This window comes from Alligator mississippiensis, chromosome 3 (assembly GCF_030867095.1).
Source record: "Alligator mississippiensis isolate rAllMis1 chromosome 3, rAllMis1, whole genome shotgun sequence".
NCBI classification, from domain to species: Eukaryota; Metazoa; Chordata; order Crocodylia; family Alligatoridae; genus Alligator; species Alligator mississippiensis.
In genome coordinates, this window is record NC_081826.1 from 256,641,483 (window position 1) to 256,652,522 (window position 11,040).

Sequence of the window (11,040 nt, forward strand, 5' to 3'; positions counted from 1 at the left end):
AAACTGACACCCTGTTTTGATGTTCCAAAGTGTGTTCTGACTTTATGATGCTCGATATAGCTGCATCCAGCTGGTAAGTATGCTGTGGGAGAAGGGAAGGGGGGGGTGGAGATCAAGGCCCTCCACAGTGAGGGAGGGAGGGGGCATGGGCTGGGACAAGGGTAGAGCACTGCCCAGCCAGGGCAGGCACAAGAGAGAGCTATGGCTCGTCTGGGGGGTGGCTCCCACTGCTGTGTGCCATACGTCTAGGAGCTGCTCATCCGGCAGCTCGTCCAGCAGCTCCTGCTGCTACTCCCACCGCTTGTCCAGGAAGACGTGAAGCGGGGGCGTGTGCCCCCAGATCTGAGTGGGGCAGGTGGGACCAAGGCTGCACCGGGCTGTACTCTGAGCGGGTGGCAGCAGCACTGGGAGCAGAGACTACAGCAAATTTTTGGATGGCTACAGTCCCCCCCCCCCCCCACCCCATAGTCCCCATTCAGCCACCTGCCCTGATCTGGAGACACACCACCCCTTGCCACTCACCCACCGGCAACCAGCAGGCATGGGACTGAGCCACAGCTCATCCAGGGGGTGCCGGGAGGGAGAGTGGCTCCCACTGCTGCATGCTGCTTGGCCGGAGGCAGCGCAGCAGCTCCATCCCATGCCATGCCCGCCCCACCCCACCCAGGCAAGTGGCAGGAGGGTATAGGCCCTGCTCCCAGAGCCACCACTGCCTGCTCAGACTGCAATGGCGGGAGCTGCCGGATGAGTGGTGCACAGCAGCAGGAGCTGCCCCCCTTCCCCCTCCCCACGAGCCATGGCTCTGTCCCATGACTGCCCCGGCTGGGTAGCACTTTCCCCAGTCCCTGTCCCAGCCCCCTCCCTCCCTCACTGTGGGGGGCCTTCATCTGCCCCCCCCCCCCACTTCCAAAACAGACTTACCAGCTGCATGCATCTGTAATCGAGCATTGTAAAAGGAACCAATCCTGATTTATAACATTGTTTGTATGGGAAATCTGGTTGCGAGTTACAACGTTTCAACGTACAATTGGTTCCTGAAAACCACATTGGGGGGGGGGGGGAAAGAGAGACAGAGAGAGAACACATATCAGTTAAACGATGCTTTATTGATATACTTACAATTTTAAAACAATTTGGAAGCCTACCAGTGCCTCAATCACTATAATAAAATAAAACCTATAAATACCCAATCCACTTTAGCATTTGAGAGCTCCCCCTGTCCCCTTTGCTCACCAGGATGCAGGTCCAGCTGCAGCTGTCCTCCACACTGCCTTGCAGTGCTGAGTAGCCCCGATATGCCAATGCCCTACCCATGCTGGTACCCTTCACTCCTGACCCACAGCCCCCTGGCTTCAGGGTGTCAGCAAGCATGTGGGCACACACAACATGTGGTGGGGCACATACCCCCCCAAGATTCTTGTGCCCACAGCAAGGCTGCAGTGGGGCTGGATGTGTTCCAGGAAGGAGTTGCCTCTCTGGCCCAGCACACAGGAAGGAGCACCGCACCACCACGGCCACCAAGGTGAGGTGCGCCCCCAGCCTGCCCAGTAGCAGCAGGGGACAAATCCATACCACTACCATAGCAACTCACCTTAGCAACCAGCGCAGCACAGCGCTCCCTCCTGCTCTGCATCCCACACACTGGGCCATAGAAGCATAGAGCTGGTCCAGCTATGCTGCAGCCCTGCACCCCACTGTAGACACAGAAATTGTGGGGGGGCATGTGCCCCCAACCCCATCACCTGTACCCCCTCTAGCTATTCACCCCACATGACCTGTGTCCCCTTCTCCTCCCTGCACAAAACATAGCCTGTGCTCCCCTCCACTCCCTGTAGACTTACCTGGAGGGAGCTTGAGCTGCTTTCCACTGCTGCCTAGCTGCCACATTCATGTCACACACAAATGCACGTAACATCCCCAACCTTATCACCCTCCTCCTGCTCCCCCCAGCCACTTGTAGGCTGGAACTCTGTCAGCCTGCAAGGGGAACCTCCTATTTCCTGCATTTCTCTCTATTAAGTGGAAAATCCACATTTTTCTGCAGCAAACAGAAAACCCGGATCCCTGCTTATAAGCCACATGCCTACAGCCAACAACTGTGGTAATGATTAACGATAAGCAGCAGCAAAAACCACATGCAAGACCTTTCTGGAAAAGCACAAAAGACTGTCCTGCTGTGCTGTTTTTGAAATTTCTTCACCCTGACACATCCCTTTTGAGCTAGAAAAAAAGAGTTTTCTTCATTGCAACCTTCCTTGCTATCACACTTGGTATATTTCAGTTGTGGTAGATCCATCCTACAACAATTGGAGCTTTTTTAATTACTTTACTTGATATTGTGGTACTTAGAATATGGTTCAGATTACACCTTGTAGATTCATCAGTACCTTTATTATAGGATATGCTTCATCCAAACCATTCATCTTTGCTGGCTTGTACACCCTAATGAAACTGGCATACCACCATATTAGCAGACAGAGTGCCATGTCAACAGATGGACACAAATGCAGATTTGCCAATGAACCGGTATATGCATCAAGTGTGAATATTAGGATAAAACTCCCCTCCAAGAATTTTATAAATGCCAGTCTATACAAGCTTTCCGTAACTGGTTAAACAGGATGTCAAATCAAAGCTAGACAAATTTAAGACCTCAGCACATCTTTGGCAGCATGGCAAGCAAGTTTGGGAGCTGAAGAATCTGTGTGGCTTTCTCCACAGAGAATTAGGAATGAGTGTTCTAATAAAAATAACCACCTTAGATCAGCTCTCTGCAGGAGGTGTTTTTTCTGAGACTTGAAAGCAGTTTTGTAGCCCAGCCAAGTCTCCTGATAAACTAGTCAGCAGCATGCATGAGCCAGTACTGGAGGAAAAAAAATCCTAATAAATTACAAATGTATTTTCTTTGGCAGAAATCTAGTGTAAAGATGCAAATCAGGAAAGTTGAAAATGCTGGTTATAAAATGCTGCCATCTGTTGAAATCCTTTGATACTATACCTGTCAAGAACTATGTTATACATGTGGCTTGCCTGAAATATTTAACCAAATGTCAAAATTTACAAGAGTTTTACTACTACAAATGTGCAATACGAAGAAAACAAATAATATTGAAGTGTTAGTACTATCATTACATATTCAAAAATGTGTACATTATAGATGTGAGGAAGACAGAATTACTAATGACTAGTAGCTTGCAATTAAAGAAAATTTTTTTGCAAAAATCTTGTTGGTCTAATAAAAGATATCATCTCTACTATGAGTCCTAATGACTAGTAGTACTGTTGGATTGTAGGTAGCTCCAAAAAAATAGGAATGGTATTTTAAGACATGCATGCACTTGCATTCAATGCTTTCAAGTGTTTACCCAAATAATTTTAAGGTAAAATAAGACCTAGTAAAGCTCTTATTCTCTCCCCTTTAGATATGCATATTTATTGTATGCCTTATTACAATATGTTAATTGTGATAGTCTATTGTGGTGCACTCTAGGTAAAACTATCTCTGTACTGGATAGTTCAGGAATGCCATGGAAATAACTCAAGTAGATCTTATTTGACTGCCTTCAGTTCAACACCTTCTAGACCAGCTCACTTTGGTTATCAGAACCTCCATCATTAATATTCAGCTATACTGCCATTTTCCATTCTAAAAATATTATCTAGAAATCAAAGCCTTTTCTTTCTAATAGTGTCATTTTTTTTCCTCCAATGAGCAAGTCCTGCCATTCAACTCCATTCTTGATATGGTTGGGTTGGTTCAAATAATCAGAAGATTTGTTAGAAGCAATGCATACTGAACAGATTGATTGTTTTCTTCTCCTCTTTGGTCAAGGTTCAATCAATACAGATAAAGGTGAGAAAGGGACACTGTGTCCCAGTTTCAATCAGAACAATCTCTTCTCTTTAAACCCTTAGCTTCCTTTATATTATAACAAATACCTGCTTAAGTACCCTGGCTTAAATTATCTTTACTGGAGGCAAACAGATATTAGTAAACGTTATTTTATATATGTTCTCTATACAATGTTGGCCTTAAAGTAGTAATCAATAGTAAAAGAAAACTCACTATTTTTTTTTGTAGTGAACATTCAAGTGATTAAATGATCCTTGATCTACAACTTTGATTGCCTCTTCAATCTTAACTTATTTTACTGTAGTAATATTTTGTGTATACCACTGGTTGAAAATGTATCATTTGCACATGATGAATATAATCAGGTTGTGCTCACTGGTACTAAGGTAACAATCAATTTCAGTTCAGTAATCACTGTATCATTATCAGAATGAGATCCAATATAGAATTATCCTGAGATGGGTTTAAGGCCTGAGTGCTAGAAAATTCATAGCTTAAGATTTCAAATAAGCTTTAATACCAACTGAATGATAGCTGCGGCATACATACCAGATTGAAGTTCTCAAAGGTAACTGTAGATGGATGCATACGGAACTACTGTCCCATTTCCTATAGACTGGGAAATCAAACTAGCAGACCACCCCAGTGATCAATCATGCGTTTCTTCAACTAGACTAAGGATTTGCTGTTTCTTCATTGCCACCATGACTCAAATGTTACTGTGCCATGTTCTAGCAGTGAACTATATATTCTTTTTCCAGTTCTCAATTAATAGAAATTATACTGCAAATATGTTGATCATATGCATGTCTTTTGAAAACAATTAAATTAGTCAGTCTGTATCAGATTTTTGTATCGACCGTTTACAATTCCATCATAAAATTGCTGGAGGGGGGAGAAAAAAAAAAAAAAAAAAAGTTGAGCTAGTGGTTTGGGAGTTCACGTGGCATTTGGTACCAAAGATACTTAGCAGGCAGTTTATGGGACAAACACAATCTACAAAATGCTCTAAATAAAACAGAGGGGAAAAAAAGTGAATAAAAAAGCTTGTATATTTATATATTTAAATAGTTAAAAAATGAAGTATACACTAACAAAACCATCAAAATGAAGGGAGGCAGATAACACTTCTCTATGCAGTTGTTTCAGGCTGTTTGAAGACAGCTCCATAATCTACGAACAAGTGTCGCACGTTTGGACAAAATAAACTATTAGTTTAGAGATGAATATAGAGGGCAAGCTTACGCAAAACACTTTGCAGTCTTAATCCAACTTTACAAAAAATAGGACAAATACATATAGTATTTTTTTGAACAACTCTTCCTCCTTATTTTGTATGTAAAGGACAAGTGGTAACTAAAGCTACCACAGAAGAAAAGCACTAACCAAGTAGAAGATGCATTTAAATTTCCTGGCCAATCAGATTATTCCTGTGTGATCTTAGGCAAATAATTTTTCTTTATGCCTCAACTCCTTGTCTGTAAAATGAGAGCAACAGGATCTCTCTACTTTTTAGCAGCATTGAGAACAAATTAGGCTTAGGCCCCCCACCATGGATTATGAAGAATTCAAATTCTACAATATCAAGAGCCATAGAAATATCCAAGATTTACTTACTGACATACTGGTATATATAGATTTGTAACCGTCAATCAAGGAAAAATTGACAGAAATCCAAAGGCACATGACAAATAACTTTCTCCTCCCCAATGAAGTCCATATTAAAAAAAGTCAAGTTATTTTTATTCATCCCTATACCATCCAGTGCTCAAAGCTTTACAGTTAAAAAGAGAAGACAGACACGCTCAATCTGGATTGCAATGACTGTTTCAGAAGACTTGCATTAAAGCTCTAGAGAGGAATTCCTGCTCAGTTCTCAAAATAAAGCCTTTGGGTCACCATCACAAATGGATACCAGGAGTACATATGTAATCACTACACTGTTTGGCATATGAGGAACATCTTCCATCAGAAATAGGAAGTGGGAAGTCTCTTCTAACATGATTTCAGCAAGCAGGGGTTTTAACAGCTTGACCAAACATCATGGATTAAGTTAAGTTTTGGTAGAGGCATGCTTACCAACAAAAGCCACATTTTCTCCTCCTAAATATTTTTAAAGACACTCCACATGGGAGAAATGGAGGAGCTGTGTACTCTACCCTCAAAGGCTATACCATTGATTCCCCATCCCATGGTTCATAAGAAGTGTTGCCTGTGAGACACAACAAGATTGCTTACAGCCAGAGAAAATCAACAGAAAACATCACTACTACAGTCTACGAATGAAGTATTCTCTCAGAATTTGCTGTCCATAGACTAGCAAAAGTTGGAGACTTCTTCTAACTATAGGACAGCAAATAAGAAAAACAAACAAACAAAAATACCCAGCTTCTGGTAGCAACTTCCTGGATGATGCATCAAACACTGAATGAAAACAGCTTACACTTAACCAATGAAACCCTTGTCTACATATACATATATGCATGCATGCCTGCCAGGTGAATTTCCATGTCTTCCAGCCACACTCATGGAAGGCCTGTAGTATCTCCCACCATATACACAGAATGGTTCAATATACTTGTCCTCAGCAGCAATCAGGCTAGGAAACACCATTTGAGGCTGCATGTATTTCTGTCCCCATCCATGCCAGGCCTTGTAAACATCTCTCGCAACCAGGTTTTTTACTATGCCAGCTCTACTGCTCCTCAGTCCACGTACCACCAAGGACTTACGGAGTCACCATTAACCCATGGAGTTAATGTGAAAACATTCAATGTGCAGACAAACCCTTATCTGATGTTACAAGATCTTCTCTGAAGGATCAGACTTAAAGCAGTGATTCTGAACCAGGATGCCATGGCTTCCTGGAGTGCCTTGAGATCCTGTCAAGGATGCCACAAGGTGAGCACTTTTGGACATGCAAACATAATTCACAAGATAAGCCCAGAGATTTCAAACAGGAATTCATAACACCAAAACCATTCTGCCCTGTTGTGGTTTTCCCAAGTTCTTCGCAATAACAGAAACACATCGCCAGAAAATGAACGAGAACTATGAGCTGGCACTTTCCGAGGGACGTCGGCAGCCTAACGAGGGGGTGTCTCGAATCTAAAAAAGTTGAGAACCACTTCAGTGAAGAAAGGGAAGGGGAGGAGAGCAAGGGTGCAGCCCGATACAAACGTCTAAGAATTGATAATGTGGAGAGAGGAGATCAGTCACCAACAGCCATGGCTGGAAGGTGTGCAAGGGATGGCAAGGGAACAGAAACACTACTCGAACAACAAACTATAGAGGCCCATTACTTGCAGAAACTTTCAGAAATGCCAGCATAACTGCAGACTCCCCTGATTATAAAGTGGCCTCCTACCAGTCGAGGCCAGTGCAGAGACTTGCATTGTGTCATAGGATGGATCAAAGAACAAGCAATCCATTTTCTAGTGTAAATACACCCACAGCTCCAGTTCCTTCTTATCACTTGTAGTGGGAATGAGTGTCCTATGGGCTGAAGGACGCCTTTGGGGCCTGAACCACCTCGGTCCGCGTCATGTCAGCCACCGCTCCCCTGCCACGGAACAACAGCATCTATTTCCCTGGTTCTGAGTGGCCGGTTTGGAGCTGCACCGGCGTTTTGCGTGGGGAGGGGCAGGGGCCGGGGCCTGCTGGGGCCCCGCTCAGGCTCGCGGGGAAGGAGGAGCTCAGCCTCTGCTTCACCAGCGCGGCTAGGACCCTCCCGTGACACTGCTGGCGCCTTCCTAAAGGGGTGCGCCCCGGCGGAGACAGGCCGAGCGGTCCCCGGGTTCCGCCCGCCCGCCCGCGCAAACACCCCGTTTGGGCAAAGGGAGCAGCGAGAATCATGCAGCAGGCGCCTGCCCAGGGCCCAGCGACCCTCCCTGGCCCGGCCGCTCCTTACTTCTTGGTGTCGCTGCTGAAGAGCCCGAAGGCCGCCGAGGCGGAGGGCGCTGCGGTGGGCGCTGCCTCCTGGCCCAACTCGGCCGGCGCCGCCTCCCCGCCCTGCTCGTTGTAGCTTAAGCCGTTCCCAGACATGCCGCCGCCGCTGTCCTGCCACCCCGCTACTCCCGGAAGCTAACAGCAGCGCCGGCGAGGCGGGGCGGGGTGCGGTCACATGATGGGGGCGGGGCAAAAAGGCAGAAGCGGAACTTCCCCAGCGAGTCCCGCCGTTGCTATGGCAACACTGCTGGCGCGCACGCGCAGCTCCATCCCTGCGGTTGGCGTGCGCGTGGCTCCTCTCTTGGGGCGGGGAGGGGCGGGGCGGGGCGGAGTCCGTGACGTCACTGTTTCCCGTTCCCGGACCAGCGCCTGCCCTGCTGGCACTATCCGGCCCGGGTTTCGGGCGTCTCGTAGTGGGGCGGGGCTTGTCTGCAGACAGCGTCCGGCGCCTTCCCCTGGGAGTGGGAGGCCGCAGGGCAAGGATTGTGTAAGTGCCATGCCCGGGGATAGGTGGTTGGATCATAAAACCAGTGAGAGAGAGAGAGAGCGAGAGTGCTCGCGCGCTGCGGTTGGGTGACTGGGTCAGACCAGAGAGGTGGGTCTTGCCCTGTCTCCGCTGGTTGCAGTAAGGCAGGTAAGGGGCTGAGAAAAAGAGGCAGGAGGAGCCACAGGAGCAACACCCAGGGCATCACCAAGTCGACCTGCCTCGCGGTCCTGGTGTGAAGCATGTTTCCGGCCTCATTTACAAGGGGACTCTAGGGGTGCTAAAAGTCTTCCTGGAACATGGGCGAGTGGTGCCTCTTGAGTCTGGGGGGGTCACCTGCAGACGGCGGTGGTGCTGGCGCCCGCAGGTGCCACCAGCAGCACTGGGGGGGCACATGCCCCTCTACGTGTCACCTGTGTCCTGGAGAACATGATCTGCTACCATCACCTACACACAGCGTAACAAGTGCAAAGTTAGCTGCCCTGAACGTGTTCTTTGTCAGGGGCGGGCAATTATTTCGGCTGGAGGGCTGCTTAACCACATTTGGTAGGCTTTGGAGAGCTACATTGGGAGCTCTGCCCTGTGACAGCTGCCCCACCCACCCCTGGTCATTATCTTGGAACCATAAGTCCAGCCCCTGACCTTTGCCACCAGAAGTACTCCTTTTTGGGGAGGGAGGGTTACTATCTTAGAACCAGAAAAACAACTCGAACACCTACTATAACATTGTATTACAACAAATATTGTTGTCATGATTTGTGTTTGCATGCTGTATATAGAGGCTGTAAGCCACTGCAGACAGATCACAGCAGGTTCTGTTTGGCCAAGCTAGTTGAGCTGACCAGTTTCACTTTTGCTGCGGGCCTTGGCCAAGGACCCACTGTTCAGGGCCCTTGCCTCTGCTGCAACCAGGCTAGTGGCCACCCCAGGTTTGTTAAGATGCAAAACAAACAAATGAAGTCAAACAAATAACTTAGCACTTATCTGTCTTCCAGTGGTTCTTCTAGGTTTCACCCCTTGGCTGCCTCTTATCTTTCAGAGGTTTTGCAGAGCCTGCAGGCTTGTGCAGCAAAGCAAATGATCAAGCAAGCAAAAAAACAGAGAAGAGCCCTGCTTTGGGCTCTCTTGGGGGCTGCTTAACCCCTGACAACTCCAGACCCTAGACAGCCTGCTCCCTGGCCAGGTGGCAGCCCCTTGAGGCTGCTTTCAGTGTCTTTTATCCTTCCCACTCTGGCCTCATGTGGCTAATCCTCTCTCAATCCCCATACCTGTCATCTCCCTTGCTGCAGGACTCACTATGTCCCAGGACCTGGTTCCTCAGCCTCCGGTGAGTTCTCCCAGGTCTGGGGTGGGTGTGCAGAAGTACTTCTGGGGTGTGGGGTTATTAGGACTCCCCCAAACCCCTAGTAACAGAGCAGGGCCCTATTACAGGCGCAATAAAGTATGTTGGCATGGGGGTGTATACGTGGGTGCCTCACTCTCACCCTCAATACCGGAAGGGCTGGGCAGGATACAGTTCGTTGGTGAGCATTGCAGGCCATATGAAAATGCCTGGTGGGTCAGATCCAGCCCACAGGTCATATTTTGCTCCCTCTCCGTCTACGTGCTGAATCGCCACTGTCGCACTGTGTATGGAAGTTGAAGGAAGGTGGAAAAAACTCCTGTGTCACACTTGCAAAGAGTGGATGCTGAAAGGGAGAGTAAACTGGGTACAACCAGGGTTTTTTCAACTGTTCCTTTCCCACTTGCAGCCTCCAGCATTTCGGCCAGGTATAGGCACTACGCTTTTACCAGTATAAGTGATTGGAAACCAGTCTGTACCAGTAACAGAACAAAAGTTTGGCTCACAAAATCAGTCTATACTGATAACAGCAGAAGTTCAGCACACATAGATAGGCCGGTTTAAAAATTGTGGAACCTGGTCTAAGATTTGTCGGTGTCCAACCATGTCCCCCTCCGGACAAATGTGTGTTCTGTTTACTACTGACCTAAACTACACCGCTTACAGAATTAATTTAATTAGTAGATGTTTGGGATTGTGACTCCAAAAAGATGATAAAGCCAGTAGGAAAATACAAATCGCCCGAGCGAGAGACTAACATTAGAGGGATGGGGGTGAGGAGGGGAACGCAATGAGGTTACAGAAAATACAATGTTAACCAACTAAGCCCGGGGGTGTTGTCAGACACCATGAGGCAACACATCAGCTTGGCATAGCGGCAGGAGATGCAGCAGGCAAACTACATAATAGATCAATTCCATCTGCAATTTTTTTAATGTCTGTACTTAGCCTTAGGGTCTAGGAAGTGTAAGACATTGGAAGATGTTAAATAGAAAGGAAAAATTATATAACTTCTTGCTGTGTTCTTCATTGAGTTGTTTTTCTAGTTACATCCTTATTTCCTAGTGGTTTAGGCCAGGGGTGCTCAACCTCTGGCCCACAGGCCAGATTCAGCCCACAGAGCCATCATATCTGGCCCATGGGGCTCCCAACAGATCCGGAAATTTGATGGCAGGGCAGCAGTGGCTATTAATATGGCCACCTACCTGCCTGTTAGATTCCGAAACCCCAAGCCTATGTGGCAAATCAGAGCCAGGTCACACTTCTTAACTGTCCAATCCCCACCCCCACCCCCCACATCAGGTTGAAGCCAGAGCACACCCCCTTTTCCCATGGAACTAAGTCAAGCTCCTTTCCCCTGCAAGGCAGCATTGAGGCCTACCTATTGTTCCGCGCTGCACCCCGCCTCCTGGC

The 11,040-nt window shown here is 47.3% G+C and overlaps 1 protein-coding gene across 2 annotated transcripts in view; it reads right to left on the minus strand.

Moving 5' to 3' along the window:
• AP3B1 (adaptor related protein complex 3 subunit beta 1) overlaps positions 1-7,959 on the minus strand; it is a 287,301-nt gene extending 279,342 nt beyond the window's left edge. The window contains exon 1 of one of the 2 annotated variants that reach the window (XM_019482176.2): positions 7,764-7,959. In XM_019482176.2, the coding sequence (XP_019337721.1) occupies positions 7,764-7,897 (134 nt within the window). In that variant the 5' untranslated portion in view covers positions 7,898-7,959. The remainder of the gene's footprint in view (positions 1-7,763) is intronic. The other variant, XM_006261568.4, reaches the window with a different exon arrangement.
• Between the last annotated feature and the right edge of the window lie 3,081 nt (positions 7,960-11,040).